Source organism: Loxodonta africana, chromosome 26 (assembly GCF_030014295.1).
Source record: "Loxodonta africana isolate mLoxAfr1 chromosome 26, mLoxAfr1.hap2, whole genome shotgun sequence".
Classification (NCBI taxonomy): domain Eukaryota; kingdom Metazoa; phylum Chordata; class Mammalia; order Proboscidea; family Elephantidae; genus Loxodonta; species Loxodonta africana.
Window position 1 is genome coordinate 18,464,601 of NC_087367.1, and position 26,398 is coordinate 18,490,998.

The 26,398-nt window shown below is 38.3% G+C and overlaps 1 protein-coding gene across 1 annotated transcript in view; it reads left to right on the plus strand.

The window, feature by feature from the left end:
- Positions 1–26,398, plus strand: part of LRPPRC (leucine rich pentatricopeptide repeat containing) — a 118,672-nt gene that overhangs the window by 36,853 nt on the left and 55,421 nt on the right. Inside the window, exons 14-23 of the mRNA XM_010595900.3 lie at positions 2,129–2,195; positions 18,152–18,179; positions 20,031–20,088; positions 21,209–21,315; positions 21,526–21,603; positions 21,945–21,989; positions 22,354–22,467; positions 23,493–23,623; positions 24,323–24,408; positions 25,854–26,061. Of these exons, the coding sequence (XP_010594202.2) occupies positions 2,129–2,195; positions 18,152–18,179; positions 20,031–20,088; positions 21,209–21,315; positions 21,526–21,603; positions 21,945–21,989; positions 22,354–22,467; positions 23,493–23,623; positions 24,323–24,408; positions 25,854–26,061 (922 nt within the window). The remainder of the gene's footprint in view (positions 1–2,128; positions 2,196–18,151; positions 18,180–20,030; positions 20,089–21,208; positions 21,316–21,525; positions 21,604–21,944; positions 21,990–22,353; positions 22,468–23,492; positions 23,624–24,322; positions 24,409–25,853; positions 26,062–26,398) is intronic.

The following is a 26,398-nucleotide window of genomic DNA, read 5'->3' on the forward strand; positions in this document are numbered from 1 at the left end:
TCTCAGGATGATGTAGGTCTCTGGTTCATGTGGCCCTTTCTGTCTCTCGGGCTCTTAGTTATCGTGTGACCTTGGTGTTCTTCATTCTCCTTTGCTCCAGGTGGGTTGAGATCAATTGATGCATCTTAGATGGCCGCTTGTTAGCATTTAAGACCCCAGACGCCACATTTCAAAGTGGGATGCAGAATGTTTTCATAATAGAATTATTTTGCCAATTGACTTAGAAGTCCCCTTAAACATGGTTCCCAAACCCCTGCCCTTGCTCCGCTGACCTTTGAAGCATTCATTTTATCCCGGAAACTTCTTTGCTTTTGGTCCAGTCCAATCTGGTCATCTTTTTAATGAATAAAAAACTTGACCATATTCCTATAAGATACTATCGTGAATAATATAAAAATAAATTCTCAAGAGGGTATTTATTAAGTTTGAGGAAAAAAAAAAAGAAACCTGGAACTCTAAGGCTAAAGACTGTTTCAGCGTACTCCTGCCTGTGCCCTCCCTTCCCTCTTTGATTTGCAGGTCTTTGAAGAGCATTTCATTCTTTAATTGTTGTTACTTGGATCAGGCAGCCCCTAGGTATCGCTATTGGTAACTACATCATATGGACTGTCAGGTAGTAAAGTAAATGGCTTATCTTGATCAAGTCTGTGGGGTAGTAAGAAACATTTTCCCACTTGTGCTTGTGGGCATGGAAAATCACCAAAAATTTGATCAAGCAAAATTGAAGGTTGCTGAGAGATGTGGTTGTATCTACCTTGACACTTCTTGAGTGGCTAAGCATAGGTCAGTTTATATGATTTTTAGATTTTCAATCACTATGAAACCACAGAGAAACTTACACTCCTATTTAAGGAATAGAACAGCTGATCTAAAATATTTTTTCCTATGTGTGTTGGCTAATTTTTTATTTACATTTAGAGGAATTGAATAAGTAATCTTAAAATGACTATGACTTCCCAAGAGTTTGTTCTTTAAGCCAACCAACTAAATTTTCACCTAACTGTATTTATTAATTGTTTTCAGAATTTACCTTTACTATGAATTTCCCTCTAATTCCATCTATCTTGGGTCATTCATTGGAAATCCTGGTGGTGTAGTGGTTAAGTGCTACAGCTGCTAACCAAAGGGTCGGCAGTTCAAATCCTCCAGACGTTCCTTGGAAACTCTATGGGGTAGTTTTACTCTGTCCTGTAAGGTCTCTATGAGTCGGAATCGACTCAGTGGCACTGGGTGTGGGTTTTTTTGTAGAGGGGGGAGGTCATTCAGTAGCCAGTTACATTTATCCTGAATAGCTTAACTTAGTTACTTATAACATGGTGCCATTTTAATACACTGGCACGGTAAAATAAATTCAGGACTTGCCTCCTTGATGCCGTCCCTTGTGAATCATGGCAAGGGTTATGTGAAGAAAAAGCATGAGGCCTGATTTTTCCCTTAAAGCAAATCAAGCTATAACATCAGCATTGAAACATACGAGTTGTGGACTGTTAGATGCCAAAATGGGTAGTACAGCAAACAGAAGCTCCAAAAAGGGCAAGATCAGTGTAAATCAATTACATAGTAGCTGCGAAGATTTATTTTACTGTGACTTGGGAATGTCACTCTTGTATGGATGCGGATCATTTATCGTAGCAGAAAATAGAATGGAAAAGTGTGGATGGTTCAGCAGAATCCATCACCACTCTTAGAAAGAAAAGCTTTCCTCTTCATCTACCGTCTTTAAAGGACAGAAGTCCTATAGGGTAGTTACAGTCTCTCCCTTCATAGTGGTTACAGTGCCCAGTAAACATACAGCCTCAGTGTGTGGACCAAGCAGGCACTTGATTATGCTGGTATATTAGTAATTACCATTTATATGAAAGACTATAAATTCATTTGTTGTATATATTCGTGAGAATAAAGTAAAAATGCTTTAAAAGGATATTTTTTTATTATAAATACATATTATTGCATTTAAATGTATATTATTGCAAATTATTATTTTTTTTAATATGGAAGCATTTTTATTTTTTAAATAAGACTTCCAAAATGAAATTTAAAAGGAATTAGTGTCAATGTATTTTCAAGTAAATTGATAATTTAGAATTTTTTACCGTCTGGGATTTAATGATGATCATTTCTTTTGCAGTGAAATCAAATACATCGCATTTCTCATATCTTTATTTGAGAGGCAGCGTGATTTTAGCCTTTAGGAGGTAAGATGATTATTTTATATAGTGTTCTTTGCCTGATTTTCACTATTTATTTTCTCTTGTCTTTCTGATCTACTCTAAGAGCAAATACAGATGTTTTTATCTTCCAAAAATACCGATTACCTGAAACAACAGTGTCTGCCTTATTCCTCCTGATAGTTGACTTGAATTTAGGCAGCTTACCTTCAATGTCTGTGGTCCACTTTTTTGTCTTTTCCAAGAAATACATGCAGATTTGATAAAGGTCCTGTTTCAAGAAAGCACCATTTGAAAATGGCAAGTTGGAGTAATAGACAAATTTGAGTGTGTGTTTGGTTTGCATACTTTGAACATTTAATTACAAGGTGGCTTTTACTCAGTATAATTCTACTCTCCTCCTCACTACTTTCTGTACAGACCCTATGCTCACGTCCTCCTGCCCTATTTTGTTAATTTGAAAGTGTTGAAACATAAAAGTTGAAAAAACACTATAGGGAACACCCACGTACCCTTTAGGTTCACCAGTTTTTCGTATTTTGCCATATTTATTTGATCTTGTGTGCACTTTTTCTCTTCTATATATGTGTATATATATGCTTTTTTTTTGACACTGAACTTGAAGTTACAGAGATCATGGCCATGGACCCTTTACCGTATGTCTCTGAAGAATAAGGTCATCATCTCCGTAATTATAATACCAATATTACTCCTAAAAATCTAACAATCTATCATATAATCTGGAACCCTGGTGGAGCAGTGGTTGAGAGCTGCGGCAAACTACACCTGCTAAGCAAAAGGTTAGCAGTTCAAATCCACCAGGCAATCCTTGGAAACCCTACGGGGGAGTTCTACTCTGTCCTAGGGTCACTATGAGTCAGAATCGACTCAGTGGCAGAATTCACTCTGCTGTGTGAATTCTGATTGTAAGCCTTGGAATTCTCAACTCAGGAGACCTCTGGGTTCTGGGTTTTCCTTTCTTATGCTGCAGCGTAGAAACTCTCCAAGCAATAAGCTAGGACAATTGTAGGGCTTCTCTCAGGCCTCCCTTCTTTCCGTGTTACCTGTTATTTAATGTCTGAAAACCATTGCTTCCAATTTTTTAGTTGTTTAAGGTAGGAGGTAAATCTGGTTTTTGTTATATTCCATCCTTGCTGGAAGCAGAAGCCTTTTTGAATCATTTTTGAATTAGATTAAGCATGAGGTAGAATGTCGGAGGTTTCCAAGACCACCTGTGGGTTCTCAAGGAGAACCCGTAAGATTCAGCATATAGTCATACTAAGATTACTTACAGTGAAAGGATATAATGCAAAATCAGCAAGGGGAAAAGATACATGGGGCAAAGTCTGGAGGAAACCAGGCTTCCAAGAGTCCTTTCCCAGTGGAGTCGCATAGGAGGTGCTTAATTCCTCCAAGAGCAAGTTGTGACAACACGTGTGAAATGATGTCCACCAGGGAAGCTCACCTGAGCCTAGGAGTCCAAGCTTTTTAGCAGGGATCGGTCATGTAGTCACCCTTTGCCTAGTATGTACTAAAATTCCAGACTTCCAGAAGGCAAACAGTTGTTCAGTCTAGACCACATTTTTTGTAGGAGCAGTTGAGGCACAGTGAGCCACTCTTACTATTTAAGGAATGGTAGGGACCCTCTCAAAATCTGCTCTTTGACCGATTGGCCAACCAAAGGCCAACCTTATAAGCAGGACTTTCTGAGGATAACAGTGTCAGCCCGCTATGGATGTGGGTATAACCAGCAGGTGAGTGATTAAAGCTGTACACCATTGAGGGAAAGAAGGTACATCAGTGATTCTTAAGCTTTTTTGTGTCATGGATTCTTTGAGAATTACTTGAAAGCTGTGACTCATCTTCCCAGAAAAATGTACATATGTATAAAATTTTAGCTGTATTTTTACAGGGTTCACAACGTACTCTCCTTTTCCCAATTCAAAAACCCTTGTTGCGGAAACGAAAATTAAGAACCTGGAATGTATTCCTGTACTCTTTCTCTAAGTATAAATGAACACCTGTTAAAAAAAAAAAAGTTTCAGTTAAAAAACAAGGTATCATACTTTACATACCACTGTCCAATCTGTGCTCTTTACAGAACAGTACTGCGTAGATACCTTATTGGGCCACCAATATAAATCTAATTCTTTTTTTTAATAGCTGCAGAAGATTCCGTGTTATGGGTATACTGTAATTTTTAAAACGATTCCCCTAATGATGGACTCAGATGGATTCTAGTTTTTGTCACTACCAAAAAATCAAAATAGTGCAATAAATATTGTGTACATATAGCTTATGTGGAAACTCCGGTGGCGTAGTGGTTAAGTGCTGCGACTGCAGTTCGAATCTACCAGGTGCTCCTTGGAAACCGTATAAGGCAGTTCTGCTCTGTCCTACAGGGTCGCAATGAGTCGGAATCAACTCGACAGCAATGGGAATAGCTTATGTATTGACTTCCTTTCTTTTCCGTAACGTATAGACCCTTAAAAAGAGATTGCTATGTCAAAGAATATGTGTATTCTTTATTTTCATTGCTACTGCCATATTACTTTCCAAAAGAAGTTATCTTGACTCATACCAGCAGTTCACACTTCTACCAGCAATGTATGAAAGTGCCCATATTCCCGCAGCCTCGTAGGTACTGGATGTTATAATGCTGTCCCATTTTGGCCCAGCTGATTTGTGACCAGTGGTATCTCAGTGTCTAATGAAGCAGGTTAGAACATAGGTTCATGTGCATATTGGCCCTTTTGGTTTCCTCTTCTGTGAAGTACCTATTTAAACCCCTTGCCTGTGTTCTTCTGGGTCCCATGCTTTTGTTTTAACCACTGTGTGAGATACATTTGTGTATAAGGATGTTCATCCTCTGTCATATGTGTTATACATTAAATGTGTGATCCTTGTCCTGGAGCCAGTGTGAAGGAGAAGACAAGAGATGGAGTGAGAACTAGTAGAATCTCAAAGGCAGATTGGAGGCTGTGAGAATCTTGATGTCTAACTGAATTATATACAGTAAAACCCAGTTGATCTGCTCTTTGGAACCATGGAACTATTTGTATTTTTACTGCAACAGTTACATTTAGAATTTTGGAAAATCGCTTGGCCGTTAGCTTATTATTGCTCCGCTGTTCACCTGACTTAAATACTCCAGTCATTTTCCTATTAGTTAGCATCTAAAATATCTAATTGATTCCTGGGGTTTAAAATAGCCACCTAGCACTATATTTTTAAAATATGTTTAACAAATAACTCAGCATCCGGTGTTCAGACAGTTGCAAATTCCTTTTTGTTCTTGTGCTACCATAGCTTAGTAAAAAACTTTAGTCCTTTCCAGCAAAGTTTAAAAACTTGCAGGTTCTAAAATTGTATTTGCTGATGATTTTTTCTTATTGCAGATATAGAAAAATTTTAGGATGTGGTAATTTGGCATTATCCATAAATGGTGTGCATAATTTGAGACATTTGTAACTGAGGTGATTTCTTTCCCTCCCCCCCCAAAAAACTACTAAAAATTCAAAACAGTTGATGTAACTGCAGTCCATTATCTCAACATTAATATAATCAAGCCATTCTTTCACTCGATTCCGAATCAAATGGTATGTGGATTTTCAAGCCCCGTTGTCAGTACATTCAGTGCAGTTATTGAAACAGTCTCCCTATCAGGTGCTTCTCGGGGTCCTGTTGTACTCTAGCAGCTTTAAAATTGGCTAAGTGACAAAGAGAAAACTGTTCACGGCACTGAATCGCACGTCAACCCTAGTAGCCAGTAGAGCCCAGATTAACCACCTGTAGCTCCTGTAGGGATTAGTCTGTCAGGAAAAAACCAGAAGTTATTCCTTGACAAAAATTATTCATGGTTATCAAGACATAGTTACAGAACCCTATCGTGAAATGTAGTAGTCACTTCAGCGAAACGTAAGGGAACGTTGAATATGTATTTCACTATTGGAATACAGTTTTTGGAATAGCTATGTACCTTTAGATTAGTCGCCTAACCTTGGTAGGTCCAGTGTCTTAAGAAGCAGTGGCCTGAAACCGTTTTGTTTTGGCACAGTTACTTTATGATACCCCACAATATTTTTTATTTGCTGTTTTGTTTGCATGTTTTGAGAGCAGTGTTTAAGTGACAAGCTAGTATTTATTTTTATAAGTTGATAATGCTCAAAATATGGTAATACCAATAAAGTATAAGGCTTTCCTAAATTTTCATAATTTATAAATTAATTTAAATAGTCTGTTAACAAATGCAGGCAGTGTCACCTTTAGAAAATATTTAAATTCAGCACTGCTTAATTAGGATGGGTTATTCAAGATTATTGGAGCCCTGGTGGTGCAGTGAAGCCCTGCTGGCTCAGTGGTTAAAAGTTTGGCTGCTAACCAAAAGGTCGGCAGTTTGAATCCACCAGCCGCTCTTTGGAAACCCTGTGGAGTAGTTCTGCTCTGTCCTGTAGGGTGGTTAAGAGCCGAAACCAAATCAATGGCAACAGGTTTACTCAAGATTATTACGGAGTTTTTATTTCCAAGCTTTATAAGACTATTTTAAAGGGATTTAAACCTGACTCATAAAGCGAAATCTTAAGTATAATCCAAGATGAGAAGATGTTTAATACAAACAAGTGTTTTTATTTATGTATTTTTTCTCCCTAGCATTAGCTGGATAAAGTTTAAATGAGAAACAGGGCAGTATGTTACTGAAAACTGCACCACGAGAAGTGTCACTTCTAAGACAAAATGGCAATAAAGCTAGTTCAAAACTTGACTGGGAATACAGCATCAAAAAGAGCAATGTGTCTATCGGAGTTGGCAAGGAGGGATATAAGTATTTGTAGCACATAGAATAACAGTTCTGTAGTGTAAGGAGGTTTTTCTGACCCAACGCATCATTCTGAACTTGGCAAGCGGGAGTCTGTCCCGTCAGAGTACTGCCTTCCATATGTTGAAAAAAATCAAGTTTCTAATCCTGAAATCTTAGGGTCAGGTGATAGCCCTGTTGAGTTCACAAAATTAAATGCTACATTGTAAGGTTTTCTTTTCAGACAGTGAAGCACCCAGGGATGACATTCCGACCTCACCAGAATTGGGAGATGGAATGAAGTGTTTGCTCTTAATTCTATCCTAATCAGTGTAGAAAATGAGTCATATGTTCAGGGAAGAGAAATAATGAGAAAGTCAGAAATTATTGACATTTGTATCTCTGTCTGGTGCACCACATTGTTGTTCACCGTGGTCAACAGAAAGTCTTTTGTAATTTTAACCCCCCTTTCTGCCCTCACATGTGCATGCTGAACTCTTTGCCAGATAGCCACAGGCACGCAGAATAGTTACTAGGAGCGTTCTGCATTATTGTTTTCCTTGTCTGACATCATATTTGAAAATCCTGGTGCGTGGTGGTTAAGAGCGGCGGCTGTTAACCAAAATGTTGGCAGTTCGAATCCACCAGGCGCTCCTTGGAAACTCTATGGGGCAGTTCTGCTCTATCCTATAGGATTGCTATGAGTCGGCATCGACTTGACGGCAACAGGTTTGGTTTTTTTAGCATCATATTCTTAATGTAATTTCTGCTTTTAATTGAAAAGGAGGAAGTTGAATATACACCCACTCCTTACTGATGTGAGTATTTTCCAAACACCAGACCATTATGCAAAAATCGGTGTTATGTGAAAACAGGATGACCACATTAGATCACACAATGGAGGATAACTACATCATTACATAACTGCCTAATTACACCATTACATAACCACCAAATTACATCACTACATAACTGCCAAACCATTGAGGATCATGGCCCAGCCAAGGTGACACATAACCGTAACCATCACAGCCAGTGTTACTCTTGCCTCACATCTTGGCTTTCATTACTGCCAGATGTACGTCAATAATGTGCAGAATACAATCTAGTAGCCCATCCACGTATATTGAAAGAAAACAAAACAAGATAAGACTCAGTGAGCAAATATAGAATAAATCACTACTATATCTTAGTGATGGCTCAGAGACAGCAGTCGATAACAAACCACGTAAAGAAGCAGACCATGACAGCTTCTACAATCCCCCAAACAAAAGAATCAAAATCTTTCCCAAATGAAGATACAATCTTGGAATTATCAGATACAGAATATAAAAAACTAATTTACAGAATGCTTCAAGACATCAGGGATGACCTCAGAAATGAAATAAGACAATCTACAGAAAAAGCCAAGGAACACACTGATAAAACAGTTGAAGAACTCAAAAAGATTATTCAAGAACATAGTGGAAAAATTAATAAGTTGCAAGAATCCATAGAGAGACAGCATTCAGAAATCCAAAAGATTAACCATAAAATTACAGAATTAGACAACGCAATAGGAAGTCAGAGGAGCAGACTCGAGCAATAATGTGCAAAATAGCTGGATGGTAGATTTTTTACTGTAAATGCAGAATGTCGGGTAAGAAGATAGTTGATAAATGACAAGTAGGGCTATCTTATTTTGTTCTGCCTTTAGTATTATATGAAGTAAACTGTTTTGTGAGTTTTTTTTTAACTAAAATTTATCAGAAAATGCAAGCTGAAAGCGTGTGTGTATAAACTCTTAGGGATAATGCAGAAGTGTTACACAAAGAGAAGGAAAGGGGGGAAGGGATGGGAGGAATATAAGTACGTATGTAAAATAAAGAGTATGTGTTAATAAGGGCTAAAACTGGATAAGACCTCAAGCTTTCAGATAAAACTCAGATTACGGTTCTGTGTTTTATCGATGTTTTATGGGCACGTGCATGTATGTGATCCTGGGTAAGTTAATATTTCAGTGTCTCTGTTTTCGAACTTGCACGATAGAAAAATATCTAAGTGCCTATGGTGATTGATTAACATAAATGTTTAACGTAGTAATTTGCATATAGCAAAAGCTTAATAAACCCAAAGCTAACCCCACTGCTCTGCTGTTGAGGAGATTCAGACTCACAGTGACCCTATAGGACAGAGTGGAACTGCCCCGTAGGGTTTCCAAGGCTGCAAGTCTTTATGAAAGCAGATGGCCACATCTTCTTCCCTCGAAGCGGCAGGTGGGTTTGAGCTGCTGACCTTCTGGTTAGCAGCCAAGCACTTTAACCGCCATGCCACCAGGGCTCCTCAAAAACGTATTAATAAAGTGCTGGTTATTATTATTCTTGTGAATAGTGTTATTATTCTTGTGAATACTACTATGTAGTAGGCCTTGACTGTGTCACTAAAAGGATGTTTCCGAAAGATTATTTGTACATATATTCTCATTTAGGGGCTGTTTTGATGGGTTATTCAGCTTTAATGTGTGAAATTTATAAAAAGTACTGTTAAAAAGTTAACCAGGTCTTATAGGCTCCTCTGCCTATTACAGAGGTGGAATATTAATGATTAGGTGACATTTTTTTTTTAATTTTCATTTATTCTGCTAGAAAAACCTCACTTAAAAGTTGAAATCAGGTCTTACCAAAAATGGAAGGAGTGGGAAGAAAGATGTGAATGGAATTGAAGTGTCAGAAAAAGAATGCCTTTTTTTTTTTCAAATTCTGCTTCTTCTAAAATTAATTCTGGGGTTGGGTAGAGGAGAAGGCGAGAATTAATTTGTTAAATACCTAACACTTAAGATTGTAAGAGAGACTGCTTGATTTCAAAATGACTCCGCTGCTTTATTAGTATAAGAACTTGGAAATTTTTTTTTCTAAATTTTACTTATTTTGTTGTTATTGAAAATATACACAGCAAAATATACGCCAATTCAACAGTTCCTACATATATGATTTAGTGACATTGATTACATTCTTTGAGTTGAACGACCGTTGTCACCCTCCTTTTCTGAGCTGTTCCTCCCTCATTAACATAAATTCACTGCTCCCTAACCTTTTGATCCTATATAGATCATTCTTAAAAGAGTGCAATGCTCAAGGCAAACAATTTTTCACTAGTTAAGCTAAACTATTATTTGGTTTTAAGAAGACTTCAAGGGGCTATTTTAAGTTTAAGGTTTAATGATTATCTCAGCGCAGTAGTTGCAGGGGTTCATCCACCTTCCATGGCTCCAGAAAATCTGTTCTGCATTTTCCCCCTTTGGATCAGAATTCTTCTATGGAATCTTTGATCAAAATGTTCAGTAATGGTAGCTGGTCACCATCCATTTCTTTTGGTCTCGTGACCAAGGAGGCAATTGTTCATCGAGGTGGTTGCCAACACATTCCGAATCCTTCTCCTATTCCTGACTCTCCTTGTTTCTCTGTTGCTTTAGGTGAATAGAGACCAACTGTTATACCTTGAGTGGCCACTTGCAAGCTTTTCAGATTCCAGGCACTACACAGTGAACTGGGAGATAGAACAGAAGCGTTGAACATGCCATTAGGCCAATTAACTGGGATGTCCCGGTTTTATTTTTTATTGTGAACTGTATTGGAAACCCTGGTGGCGTGGTGGTTAAGTGCTATGGCTGCTAACCAAAAGGTTGGCAGTTCGAATCTTACAGGCACTCCTTGGAAACCCTGTGGGGCAGTTCTCCTCTGTCCTGTAGGGTCGCTGTGAGTCAGAATTGACTCGACAACAGTGGCTTTGGTTTGGTTTATTGTGAACTGTATTTTTTTTTTTTATACTTTAGGTGAAGGTTTACAGAACAAACCAGTTTCTCATCAAACAGTACCCACGTTGTTCTGTGACATTGATTAACAACCCCGTGACATGTCAACACTCTCCCTTCTCAGCCCTGGATTACCTGTTACCAGCTTTCTTGTTCCCTCCTGCCTTCTAGTCCCTGCCCCAGAGTTGGTGATGCCCCATTAGTTTTGTTCCATGGGCCTGTTCAATCTTTCACTGAGGTGTGAACCTCAGGAGTGACCTCATTACTGAGCTGAAAGGGTGTCCAGGGGCCATACTCTCAGGGTTTCTTCAGTCTCTGTCAGGCCAGCAAGTCTGGTCTTTCTTTTTGAGTTAGAATTTTGTTCTACATTTTTCTCCAGGCCTGTCTGGGGCACTGTATTGTGATCCCTGTCAGAGCAGTCAGTGGTGGTAGCCGGGCACCATCTAGTTTTACTAGACTCAGTCTTGTGTGCTCCCTAATCCAGGACTCCTTCCCCAGAGGCCCGGCTGTCCTGACTTGTGTGTTAGTCATTCCTTTGCTTTTCTCTCTGATTGTGCCATTTTACATACCCCTGAACAAAGTATTGTTTAGTTTTGAAAAACTGAGTAGCAAACCAGTCTGGCAGTGAGGACAGAGTAATACTGTCATCAGTGTATCAAGTCTTCCAGGAGGAGGTAAACTGAACAGTCTCTGGGTGAAGGTTTCCTAAGAGTTTACAAAAGCCCTTTCCAGCGAAGTCCGTGGGGAAGGTCATGAGCTCATGATTTCATGAAGTCTGGAAGGGCTCTAGTGTGGCCAGGCAACTAGGCATGTGGCAGAAGTATAAACAGGTACTTTCGCGTCTTCTGCGTCTAAGCTCACCGTGCTGTTTCTTAAGCTTACGAGGTGGTCAGAGGAAGAAACTTCTATGGGATGAAATGAGAATCCTCAGCCAGTCCTGCAGCAGGGCATGAGGAAGGGGAGAAGGAAGTGCTTTGATCAGTACCTTGTCACAACGGTATAGATAATAATACAGCTAAGACTCCGGGCGCGACTGCACAGGCATTGTTAAGTAAAAAAGAAGGCATAGTGACAGGCACGCTTGTAGTGACAGCCCACAACATACCTGTCTCTCAAGTCACACTGCTTCAGTCTGGACGAGCTTCACACATCTACTTATCCCTCCACCCAGCTTCTTCCTTAGCCTTCATCCAGGAGATTCTCTTTGCTGTTTTCTTGTGAGTTGAATCTTTTTTGCTTTCTGTGTCTGAGACTTTCTCGGCTTCCTCTCTTTTTTTAGCAGACATCTTTCAGTAGCTTCTTTTTTTTTTTTTTTAATTGTGCTATAGGTGAAAGTTTACAGAGCAAATTAGTTTCTCATTAAACAACTTAATACACAATTTGTTTTGTGACATTGGTTGGAAAAACCAAATCGTTGCAACTCATAGCATCCCTATAGGACACTGTGCCACCAGGGAGTAGAGGATGTAAAGACTGATTGGGAGTTCAAATGGGGCTTCTTGGCTTGGAGCTTCACTCTAGGGTTGTCTAAGCTGTCTGTATATGGCCTGTTGAGATGGCCAGTGTCAGTATCATTGTGTCTGTCTTCTTAGGATGGTGACATTCCCTAGTGAAAAGTCTTTTGGATACTGCATGAGGAAAGTTCTGGGGACTCCTGTGTTCGTTCAGCAGGCATTGTTAAGTAAAAAAGAAGGCATAGTGACATATTCCCTGTTGTCATTTGGTAGCGTCAAGTCTATTCCGACTCACAGTGACCCCGTCAAGTCTATTCCGACTCACAGTGACCCCATGTGACAGAATAGAACTGCCCCATAGGATTTTCTCAGCTGCAGCCTTTACGGAAGCAGCTTGTGAGATCTTTGTCCCACAAAGCCACCAGGAGGATTCAAACTGCCAACCTTTGGTTACCAGCTGAGTGCTTAACTGTTGTGCCAGCAGGGCTCCTGTTTGTGCATATTGTTACTTAATTCTGCTCAGTTGTCTAGAGACTCCAGAGAGGAAACATCCAGATGTCTGCTTGGCTAGGAGAAGGGTGGTATTCCAGCTGTGGAGCTGAGAGAGGGAATCTAGGGGCCTACTTAGCCCCTTTTCTTCTCCGTTTGTAATGCAGATCCTGCGCCCTGAGAAGATTCTGGTGTTTAAATTGGTTTAGCAGAAAAGAGAATGTCAAACCCGTCTCCACTGATAAGGGAATTGACATTCATTCTCTGTTCTGTACCCACAAAACCTCTGGGCACCTTTTAACTACTTTGTCACTCAGTTTCATCATCTTTGTCATTAAAAACCTAAACCACTGTGAGTCAGTGCCAACTCTAGCAACCCTGTAGGACGAAGTAGAACCACCCCATAGGATTTCTAAGGCTGTGATCTTAACAGACACAGACTGCCACATCTTCCTCCCGCAGAGCAGCTGGTGGGTTCAAACCGCCGATTTTTTAGTTCTCAACCGAGCGCTTAACCACTGCACCACCATGGCTCCTTATCTTTGTAATAGCTCTGATAATTGTACGTAACTCAGAGATCATTGTGACCATTAAATAAGGTAAAGTGCTTAATACATTTGTGAGTACTCAGAAAATTTTCTTAGTAGCGGTGCCAAAGGCTAGGAGTGCTAGATGATAGTTAATTAAAAGGTAAATAAGAAACTTGTTGCCCTCAAGGAGGTCATAATCTGTGGGAGACTAGAAAATGAGAAAACAACTGTAATCTTGGTAAAGGATTTATGAATTCTTAGAGGAGGAGGCCTTTTCTCACCCTGCAGGCTGGTGGAGGGATGGGGCAGGGTAAGATGTGCAAAGAAGATGCTAAGCTTAGTATTGAAGGATGAATAAGAATTTGTCCAGGGAAAGAAGGCATTCCAGGTAGAGGGCATAGCAAGTATGGAGGCATGAGGCGGAGACAGCGGTGCCCGTGGGTGCCTACAGGTAGATTGAGATATTAGTAACCCAGGAAACCATGAAATAATGACAAGAAATGCAGCTAAAATTGTAGCCTGGGGCTTGTCATGAAGGGTTTCATTTGAAGGTGTGAGGTTTGGACCGGGAGGGATGATGTTGACTCGTTGAAAGATTCCCCTGATGAAGAGAAAGTGGACACTGGATATTAGAAGAGGCGGGGAAGGGAAGGATGCAGAGGAGGGTAGATAGGGAGACAGGACAACATTAAGAGATGGTTAACATACCACATTAATAGAGCAAAGGGAAAAAACACACGATCGTCTCACCTGGAGGAGGTATGAAACACAGGGAAAGAAGCAGCTGGCTCTGAGTGTGTTAGGTGGTAAGAAGCCTGCCTGGGAATTAAAGTTAAGTGTCTGCATCCTTCCTTGAATTACCAAGGCCTCCACTAAAACCCACTGCCATCGAGTCACTTCCGACTCATAGCGACCCTATAAGACAGTAGAACTGCCCCATAGAGTTTCCAAGGAGCGCCTGGCAGATTCAAACTGCCGACCTCTTGGTTAGCAGTGGTAGCACTTAACCACTATGCCACCAGGGTTTCCAAGGCCTACCATAGTCTTATTTTGCCAGTTCTTCAAGGCTTAAAATATAACTAATGACAAGCTCCGTAAATATATTTGAGATTCCACTTGTTAAATGACACTAACAATATCTGTCTCCCTCTTCAGTTACTCTGAGCATATAGGGAGGACCTAAGAAATATACATGAAAGTCCATCAAGTTCTTTGGAAGAAACAGTATAAATTATTGAGCTTGATTCTCCCTTAGCACATGACAGTAAAGCCAACATCTAGGTTCTCCCTGTCTCCTTGGCCAGCTTCTTCAAGGAAACATTACAAACAAAAGGTTCATTATATTTACTATAGATGACTTCAAAGTGATGGCCATAATGCTCTGAGTCATTTCCGCATTTCCACCTGGGGTCAGGATTTTGGAGCGCCATCTTGAATGGCATTTGGTACTGGCATCATAGTCATCAGACAGTGCTCGATACACAGAACAACTCCAGGAGCTTTTGTGGCAGTGCCACCATGTACCAGAAGGAGGAGTGTGATCTGAAAGCTGCTGGAAGATAAAGCTGTATCTCTAGATGCAGAGGGAATATCGGGAAAGGAAGAAAATATCTACTCCTCTCCATCTTAGTGTACCTGAAGAAGGTTGCAGCTAGTGGCTCAAAAACTGGGAAATAGAGGAAGAGTATAAAGGTGAAAGGCTGGGAAAAGTTTGGCAAGATCCTTCTATTTCTAATAATAGACAGCAGGAGCAGGGAGAGCACAGCATTTACTGGAGGAACTCCTTGGGTGAGGTGCTATTGGTGCAGAGGATGAGATCTCAAGGACATGTTCATTCACCCAGTTTGCTAAGCTGCTATTCAGAAAATCAGATGAAGAATTTGTTTTTCTTCTGAAAGAGACAGAGAGAAGTGAAGCCACTGAAGGGACTTTCTATGAGTTGACCCCTCTTCATGATCCCACATATTTATGTGAAGTCTATTAAAATTCACAAAATGGTGGGGAAAAAAAAGAGATGGTTAACAATTTGGAGGCTCTTTTGAGGGACTGCTCAGACTTCCAGGTGAAGATACCTAGCCTTTCGAAGTCTTTTTCCTTATCTGTGAAACAGGGAATTTAAAACTGTACATGCATGATTGTCTTCAAATAAAGTGCACTTAGAGCCAAGTACACAGGTCACTGTTAAGGAGCAGGTAGGAAGGAGAATTTCTGAAAGGGATTGAAGAGCACCAAAGGGAAGAGGATAGAGGATCAGCTAAGCAGAGAATGGTCAAAAGCAACACAAATCCAAAAAACTTAGTCAAAGAGGACCAAAAAGTGTTAGTTGGATTTTGAATTGAGACTGTTGGTGACTTTAGCAAGGGTTCAGCGGACGTATGGGTCAAAATTTAGACCAGAGATAGTATGTGTTTATTTTTTATTATGGAGTTTTTAAACATTCACAAAAGTAGAATCTCCATGTACCCATTGCCCAAAGGGGTCAACAGAAAAGGCGAAGGACCATTGCAAGTCTTGGCACTTACATTGTTCAGTTTTAGCCATTGGCCTCTCATTTCCTCGCACACTCTGATTTCCCACCTTTCTCCTCCTGTTCCTTCAGTGTGGTAAGCATCTACAGACTGACATTCCTTGAAATTAAAGCTGATTATAGCCTAACCAAAAAAAAAAAAAAAAACACAACACTAATTTTAATCAACATGGGTTTTTATTGTCTCTCAGTGTCACTGGAAAGCACTTACTCTTCATTTTCCAGAGGGACACAGAAACATCTCTTTTTAATACATAATTTTTTATCTTGAAATAATTGCTTGGCTGCTAACCATAAAGTTAGTGGTTCGAACTCACCAGCCACTCCACAGAAGAAAGATGTCTGCTTCTGTAAAGACTACAGCCTTGGAAACTTCATGGGGCAGTTCTACTTTGTCCTGTAGGGTTGCTATGAGTTGGAATGGACTCCATAGCAGTGGGTTTGGGTGTTTTTTGTTTTTTTTTTTTTGGGAGAGGTGTGGTCGGTAATAGAATCATAGGAAGTTGCAAAGATAGTATACAGGGAGCCTATGTATCCTCCACCTGTTTTCCTCCAGTGGTTCCATCCTGTGTAACTAGTACAGTATGAAAACCAGGATTCTGGCATTGGTACGATAGGTGTGCATAGTTCCTTCATTTTATCACATGTAGGTTTGTGTAACTACCACAAGTATCCCCCTTGTGCTAGCACTTTATAGTCACACCCATCCCCCTCTTCCTAACCCATGGCAACCACTAATTTGTCCTCTATGTCTGTGTGATTTTGTTATTTCACAAATGTTACATAAGTGGACTCATACAGTATGTGATCTTTTAAGGTTGACTTTTTCTTCGCTCGGCATAATCCCCCTGAAATTCATCCAGATTTGTTTCATATATCAATAGTGCCTTCCATATATATTTTAAAAGTAAAAATAAGTGCCCGATTAACTCCTTATATCAAAACTCAGTCTACCCAAAACTGTCCAACTTTAAAAAAGCCTATCTGGATGTATATTTTATATTGTGTAACTACCATTAAAACACATAACAAGGTTACTTAAATTATATGCTTGAATTAAGATAACTCAAGCTTTGAAACAGTACAGGCTAAATAGAATTACAGGAAGTTGCAAAGATAGTACACAGAGAGCCTGTGTTCATTGGTTGTCCTGATTTATAGATGGTTTCTCATTTAAACGGAAAATTGGGGTCGGCTCTGCTTTTTGGTTTCATTTTGTAATAATTTCAAATTCCTAGAAAACTGAGAATATCACGGAGAACTCCTATATACTCTTTACCCAGATTCACCATCTTTTAACATTTTGCCACATTATTTTTATTTATTCCCTCCCTGTCCTGTAATCTATCTGTATATACATACAGACACCCGTATAAAGACACACACTCACATACACGCACATATACACAAATAGATGTAGATTGCATGAAGCATGTCCCTTTACTCTTTAATCCATCAGTTGGTAATTCCAGGGTGCGAGGGTATTCTCTTCACGACAGTACCCAAAACCCACTGCCGTTGAGTCAATTCTGACTCACAGTGACCCTTATAGGACCAAAGTAGAACTGTCCCGTAGGGTTTCCTGGTGGATTCAAACTGCCTACGTTTTGGTTAGGAGCCCAACGCTTAACCACTGCGCCACAGGGCTCCCTTAACAGTTAACAAGTTAAGAAAATGTAACATTGACGACTTTTTTATCTAATATAGTCAGTATTCCAATTTTATCAGTAGTGTCCATTTTGGCATTTTTCCCTCTACAGAATCCAGTTCAGGGATGGACGTTAGTTGACGTTTTTCTCTATAATTTCCTTTAGTCTGGAAGAGTTCTTCAGCCTTTGTTTCTTATGACATTGACGCTCTTGAGCAATATAGACCAGTTATCTTATAGCATGTTCCTCATGATGGTTCCCTATGGTCAGCTTCAAGTTACGACTTCCCTGCTGGAAGACAACGTGAGTGACTGTCCTTCTCAGGGAGTTACACTAAAGGCATACGGTGAAGTCAGTGGGGACCCCTCAGTCAGGGTGTTGTGTGATTTCTCCATCATACGGTGAGTATTTTTCTGTTACGTGTAACGAGCATTCCACCGTGAACACTTAGAGACCGTGCGCATATCCTGTCCTTAACCAAACTCAGACCCCTAGATTTAGGACTTACTCTTGACAGTTCTTGCCCAAATCAGTCTTTATTTTGATGGTTCAAAATGGATGAGGGTCATACCTTTCCGATTACTGTGCCCTGAAAATTTAGCCTGATTTTTGCGGTGTCTATTTATTTATTTGAAGGCTTTGATCTGTACGAAATGTGTACGTAAAGTAATTGCTAGTGCATCGTGACCTGAAATGGTTTTAAACTTCTGGGTCTTGTTTTGTTTTTAATCCTCTGCTGCCCTCTGCAGGTGTGTGGATATAAATCTTTGGAGCAAGGTAAGTTCTAATGTCACAGATCATGAAGTGATGTATAAAAAGTCACTAAGAACAAAAATCATCATTTATGATGTGCTGTTAAAAGTGAATGAATTTAAAGCCTTGAAATGGGCAGTTTTAAAACTCTTCTCCTGGAACGTAAGATTTATTTTTGAAGTAGTCCTTGACTTCGGTCCAGAATTCTTCGTAAGACTTTCAGTCATTCCAAAAGCCGTCTGTGCAAAGTATTGCAGTGACATTTGCCATACCTGTGTAGTAATGAACTTTTCAGATATATATGTGTGTGTCTGTGTATGCATCTATATAGAGGAACCATATGCAGACAGACATTAAACTGCTGTCTTTTAAAAAAATATTAACTGATTTTATGCAGGAAGCACACTATCCTTATGCTGAATTCCAGGAACGACTTGCGTCTTAATAAAATACACGTTATCAGTTGAGATTCAAATTTATATATTTTATAAAATCCAAATTTAGTTCATTTCTTTTTTTTTTAATATTGCTTGTACTGCCATTTAAAATACTATGGTCAGTTCTCATATATGGTTGGGATATAGTTTTTTGATTAGAGAGATTTTCGTTGGTTTATTCATTAAATGTGCCTTTTTTGAAAATTTGGTATTGAATGTGGCTGTCTTATATCTAACGTTTGGCTACAACTTGTGGCATCTTCTACATATGTCTGGTTTAGTTACAAAATAGTTTGAAGGCTTAAAAGGTTCTCATTTCTACCTTAATTACACTTTGAATTGCCATTAAATGCAACATAAATTGCAGGGTGGAGCAAAGTAGGATATGGTCAATTTTGCCAAATTTTCCATATTACCAGATAAATAGTAGAAGTAACTGTAATTGTGAGTTGTTAGCACTTAAAATATGTGCCAGGCACTGTTTTAAAAGCTTATGTGCTCAGTCATAGTATATACAAAAAATAATTCAGCATTTCTAACCAATATCACTTTGAAAAGCAACTGTATGTTACCATTCTTGTCTTCAGCCTGAGGATATGTAGTCAGATACTGTGTGCAAAAATTACTTAGGTTCGTTCCTTTTTCTTCTTCTTTCACTGTGGTTATTCTATTTATTAGGAATATACTAAAGTTTATATTTCAAGATTTTCCCTCATCCTAGTGGATATAATCTGTCTATCCATTTATTTTTGAATATATGGAACATTAAAGTGGTTCCAAAAGTCATATTTTTGATCATAAAATACACATTGGGAAATTTTTTGTAATTAAAATTTTGCCTGTAGAATAAATGTTTAAAAGTAAGTGGTGTGTACATTTTTTAGTGTTTGTGGATTTAATTGATGAGACTCCATGAGAACAAACACGTTAGAATTTTTTACTCCTTTCGTTTAGTGCTGTTAAAATAAGTGGAAAAATGTCATTGAGTGATTATAAAATAAGCTATTTAGTACTCCAGGGTATTTTATCATCTTATTATTTTTGTACAACCTCATTTAAAAGGAATAAACTGGTCCAGTTCCAACAAGACCAAAAACAGTATGATGAGAAATAATTTTGGTTGATAATTCTGATAAGCTGTTTCCTATTTATAACTATTCATTTAAAATGACAGAAACAAATCAGATTAGAGACTAAGTGACATTTCATAAAACATTGCAGTTTTTCTTTAACATGGGTTTGTTTTGTTTCTAACAGGCAAACCTGTTATTTAAGAACAAAACTGTTTTCCTGGCGGGTGGGGGTGATGTTGAATTACTGTGATAGAGAGTAATACCTTACTGGGGAAAGGCTTTATTATTTCAAGAATTCAATTTCAGATTGTATTTGTTCTCGTTTGCTTCTCTTGCTGCAACGCACGAATTTTCTGTCTTACCAGATAACAGAACTGTTCTACAAGGATAAACGTTATTACCTGGACCATCAAGGACCAACAGGTAGCGTTTCAGTTTCGATGATTGCAACTTATCTGTAAATCCATTCTTCTGGGTAATGGTGGGCTAGAAGAATTAGAGCAGTAAACACTTCCTTTTTGAAAGTGAAATTTGGGAACGTTTGGTTATAAATCTTTATATTGCTGGCACAACATTTTGAGATGCATGAGGTTTTTGATTATTCATATATATATATATATATATATATATATATATTTTTTTTTTTTTAAGGCCAGGTTGAAATAGTTTTTCTTTTCAGCTGTTGAGGGAATGTTTCTTAAAGCACCTATGGAAACAGGGTTAAAATCAGTAATTATTAGTATGTATGTGATTTTAATGTTTTGCAGGGTATAGTTACTTTCAAACGTGAAAAGCAGTGAAGAGCTCTTGGGGCTTTTTTGCCTACTTAAATATATTTTGTTATCCAAAATACAGTATTTTGACATTTAGTGGTTTTCCTTTTCCATATAATGAAGCCTTGAATATATGGCATTTTACAAGTAGGTGCCCTTATTGAAAGTTCAGATTTTCTGTCCTAGGTATTAACACATGGCCCTATATGTTTTATGCTTGAATGCATAGGAAAATTACTGCTGTTAGAAAACATCTTCGTTAATCTCGGTTTTTCATTGGCTAATAGGCAGCTCTCCACAGGATTACTCTATCTGCTTATTAAAATTATTTCACTTTCTATACTCAACATTTAATGATCCTTTCTAATTTTATGTGTTTCCCTGAATATTGTCTACACAAAAAAATTAGTATAGTATAGAAATGTGTGCAAGACAGTATTTGTTCTCATTACTTGTGATTTGGACAGGAAAGGGGTAAGGCCTTGGGCAGGACCGCTCTGTCACAGAGTGGTGGAAAAAAATAGATTTGAAGTAAGATTCAGTACTGAAAAGCTGTCACTCGGTCTGAAAATAATTAATATTCCTTTCACTCACCAGTTAGATATGTGCTCCCAAACCACATAATCTCTATGCCTCAGTGATCATTGTTGCCATTTCAGAGCCTCTCATCAGGGTGACATCTCACACCAAAATGAATTCTTATAAATTAATCTTGATAACATGACAGTCTCAGTAATTTTAGTGGAATGCTTTCTCGTTTTTTTCCGCAGAAGCTGTTGGCTATTTTCTTTACACCTTGATTGACAGCATGAGTGACTCAGAGGTACAGGCCAAGGAGGAGTGTTTGAGACAATACTTCCATCAGCTGAAGAAGATGGTACCGTTTCATTTTTTGCTATAGAATGCCTGTCCTGCCTGACATGTATCTATTAGATTTGAAATTGCTGCTTTTAAGTACAGCCAGACCACTTCTCAATGACCTGCAAGAGTTGGAAACTTAAATTATGTCTGAGATAATATCTGTTAGACAAATTTCAATTTGGTTGTCTAAAATTCACTTTTTCCCCCCTCCCTTCTCTTCATACAGAACATAACAATTTCTCAAAATATCTACAGAGGCATTCGTAATATACTGGATAGCTATCGTGTTCCTGAATTGATTAAGGTGCGTTTGAAATAATTGTTAAATGCTTAATTTATATATAAAAACATGTTAAAATTTTATTGAAGTGATGATGCTTTTGGCAAAAAAAAAAAAGTTATTTAAATAACCATTAAAACAAGGTCTTTCGTTGATTGTTGGTAAATACTGTTTATATATGGGACAACATATTTAAAACATTAATTACAATGGTTTATAAAGCATGAACTGAATTCCTAGGAAATTTTAGAAATAAAAAAATAGAAGTAAAATGAGGTTAGACTTTCAGAATTTGTTTTTGACTTTTGTTATTATATTTTCCCATGTGCTTTCTAATTCTGTGCTAATTTAAATTCCAATCTCAGGATGTTAATGTGTTGATTGAAGTAGAGAAGACAGACTCTGAAAAAGTAAGTAGGTTTTTTAATAGATCTACATGATGTACATGATGTAAAGACAGGCTTAATGCAAACTCTAGGCTGCATCCTTAAAAGACCGGTGTTTCCAAATATTTTTATTACCTTGTATACCTCTGAGGAGTTGGTAAATGTTATTCCCCATCTCAGAAAAATTAACATATGCAGGAAATTTGCATATAATTTCAGGAGATGATAAACTCCTGGAGTCCATCTCCGGATCTCCAGGTTAGTATCCCTGCTAGCATTGATGACATTTAGGAAAAGTAGCAAGGGGAGGTCAGATTAAAGGCAAGAAGGACAAGGGTACATTTTTTATTTTTAGTAAATTCCTTTTTTTTTTCTTCCATTTCTGTAGACTTCGCAACTTAAATCATCTGATTTGGAGTCTAAACTTGAAAACCTGAAAGCTGAAAATCAACCTATAAGAGATACCCTAAGGCAACTCATACTAGTGTTGTGTTCAGAAGAGGTAACATTTGTTTAAATATTTTAAATATGTTATTAAAGTTAGAAAAAAAAATCTTTATAAAGATGAGTAAGCAAAGCCAGATACAGTAGTTATGATTTTTACAATTAATTATTGTAAGTCACTCCTGTGAAGAATGCAATTAAATGAAAGGTTAACTAATTTCAGCTACACCTTGAATGGCATGTTTTCGGGTTGCTGTAGTTTGTTTACGATAATCTGCGAAGTGAATGATAGTAACAGCCGTGATAGGTTTATCATACATGCCAAATGTCCTTTCAAGCCATGGCTCCAGTCTCATATCTAGATTGTCAAGCAACTGATACATGCGGTAGTCATTTGCAAGTCAAATATTACTAGGTTGTTAATGCAGGGATTGAAATTCCATTTTCCTGCTGGAAAAAAGCTCTTTCTGAGATAAAGGGTCTTTTGCCTTCTTTCAGCAGGCGTCCAGCTGTACTTTGTGTTCATTTTAGCGTGTGTCTGCAATTTGTGGGATATCACTAGACCTTTTTTTTCGGTTTCTAGTTCAATATGACTTGGTCATATGCTTGTGGTTTCAGGAAAAAAATATCATAACTGTCTTTAGATTATAACATTGTACTGTTAAATTCTAAAGTATTCATATCATGTGGCTATTAAACTAGACTGCAAGGAACTTTGCAATGATATATATTTCTGTGTATGGAAATTAGATTGTGAGTAGGGTTTGGCTTGGTAAATATTTAATCTGGAAGTCGTTTTTTAAAAAAACATAACAGTACACAAAGCTAAAACATCAAATTTGGCATAAATAATGGCCCGTTTTGCCTTATAGGTAACAAAATTTTAAACTCCGCACATATATCTGACTGGCCTGCTTTTTAAAAGTGAATAAAAATACCGAGGAGCAAGATCAATTGAGAACATGAAACCATTTATTTTTAAAGAACTATTAACTTTTTCTCAAATGTGAACATGAAAACGAGAAGCTTGTTATTTTTACCTTTATAGTCATTTCTTCCTCCTTTTTTCCTTCTATGTTTAAGAATATGCAAAAAGCCCTTGAAATAAAAGCAAAGTATGAATCCGACATGGTTGTCAGTGGTTACGCAGCTTTAATAGGTTTGTGCTGTCGACATGATAACGTGGAGGATGCCCTGAACCTGAAACAAGAATTGTGAGTACCCTGGCACTGAATCAAGTCCTCGAGATTTATGCTGATACACAGGGCTCGATGGATCCAGTAGATGGAATATTACTTTCTTACGTAATGTAATTTGTAGAAATTCCTTTGTTCTCAGTGTTTTTCAAGTTTTGTAAAGTGAGGCTCTTTGATTAATTATGGCTTGTTTTCAGCAAGATGTCTTTGTTTAAGTATGATAAGACATTTCAGTTTTTAAAGCCAAGTGTGTATCACAACAGTGTGGAGATGGCGACTGTTTTATAAGGCTAGTTAAACATTTTCCTTTCTACATTGTAGTGTGAACAAAATTCTGCCCGTTTCTTGGGTATCTTTAGTTGCCTATCCTGATAGGTTTAAACCCCAGAAATGAAAATAGACCTTGGGATTTCAGTGTTCACGATAAAGTTAGAATCACCTAAATTGTTACAAAGTCAAAGAGGTTCTTCCTTGTATCGATTGTAAATGGATGATATAGTGTATATGTAGTGTTGGTAGAGTTCACTTTTGTCACTCTGAATATAACTGTGAATTTGTGTACGACTTCAAAAACAAATCCTAACAAACCTAACTCAAGTGTAAGGGCCAGTGTTCAATGTGGACTTCTGACGAGTTTGTGAACGCGATGAGACGGATATTGCTGTCCTTGCAGTTGATCAATTTTTAACGTAATATAAATCTGGCGTTAATTTTTAGTGACCGCTTAGATTCAACTGCTGTCCTTGACACCAGAAAGTATACGGAACTCGTAAAAGTATTGGAAAAGCATGGCAAGCTCCAAGGTAAGCCTGGGCGTAGAAAGGAAATACACAATGCCAGTATCTTGCCACTGGAGTAACATGTGAATTGGTATGAATGGTATATCACATCCTGCAAAGTGCTTGAACGCTTTGCATACAAATTTACATGTGAATCCAACCAGAGCTGCATGGACAGTGTAGGCCATTAGTTTTAATGGATTGGCAAGCTTGTCATTTACATTTGCACAGCTCAGTGCTTTTTACATTGCTGCAGCTATTTTTTATTAGCGTCGCTGTTTGGCTTGAGTTTGAAGATCATGACTTATGGCACAGTTTGCTTATGTGCCTGGACTAATGGCTTTGTTTTTGCTTAAGAAGTCTGAAGGTGGAACATAAAACCCATAAACATAACCTCATCTATAAGAATCTGAACGTGGTGGTAGTCCTTGTGTTATGTTTTAATAACATTAACAAAATAGATACTTGAATAAGTTTTTGTTCAGGAATTCATGCAAAAAGCATCGCTGACTATATAGCTGATTTGCATAGTCTAATTTTCTTGTTATGATAATGCCAAGCCTCATAGTTAAATTACACTTGATGATAAATTCTTACTATTTGCTTGTTTCTTAGCTTTTTGATTGGGCTTTATTTTCAAACTTCCTTTTTATCCTTCTCTTCCTTTTATTCCAAGATAAGCCGGTTTTAATTTTATTATAGTGCAAAAGGCATGGGGAAAATAATTTATCTGAGTATTGAATTATTTTCCTAGAGAGCCTTTCTACCACAGAAAACTCTTTATAAGGATTAGCTTATTTTGTAATAGCTTATTTTAAAATAGTGCTTATTTTAAATCACTTTTTTGTCAAGTGGTCAAAAAACATTTCGTCTGTGCAATAATGAAGAAGAACATTATAAAAATGCGCTTATTCCGTATCCTAAAATGTTTGTTTCTGCCTCCCTAATGAAGCTTAATGAACCTAATGTATTAACATGCAGTCTTTTGGAAAGCTTTCATTGGCTCTGCTTGGCTAATTAGTATCGACATAGCAAACAGGCCCTATCGGTATCAGACCATTAGTCTGGCTGTATGTACAGTGTAAACACATCTTTATTATCTGGCCTCCTGACAAGCCATCTGCTGAAGAAATAATGGTGTGACTTAGCAGATGTTAGCACTGAACGATAAAAGCATCCATTTAGGAGGGTCTCACAGCTATAGGGCAGCCCGTGCAGGGCTGCATGGTGCAGAGTGGGCACACAGTCCCTATCTATAATTTGTAGTCAAAGTTGCAGGGAAATGATAAAACGACGCTATTGTGGATTTATAATTGTAGTCTCGTTTAGAAATGCAAGTAGTAATTAACTTGAAATCGGCATTATACACTAGAATTTACATTCCTGCTGGGCTCGAAATGCTGTTTTAATAGCAGTTTGTTTTCCCTACATGAAATTACCTAAGGGTCTTTTGTGTTACTTCATTGTAGATGCTGTTAACATTCTAAAGGAGATGAAAGAGAAGGATGTTGTTGTCACAGATGGAACAATCCTGTCCTTTTTCCACATCCTCAATGGCGCAGCGTTAAGAGGTGAAGTTGAAACAGTAAAACAGCTGCATGAGACCATCGTGACTTCAGGGTTAGCGAAACCATCCATCGCCATAAGCTCCCCATTGGTCACTGTGTATCTGGAAAAGTAAGTTAACTGAATTTAAACGTTGGCATTTAAAGGGTGAGACTAATGATCTTGTGATTATACTTTGTAAATACACTGTGGTGACGTGGAAGCCTTTGGAGGTTATTTGCCACAGAATAAGAGGATTTATGTGGAGTAGGCGACTTTTGGGGACTCGGGTAGGTGACCTTTGGAGCCCTGGTGACAGTGTGGTTAAGAGCTTGGCTGCTAACCAAAAGTTTAGCAGTTCGAATCCACCAGCCGCTCCTTGGAAGCCTTATGGGGCAGTTCTGCTCTGTCCTGTAAGGTCGCTACAAGTCAAAATCAACTCAACGGCAACGGGTCTGGTTTGGTGACC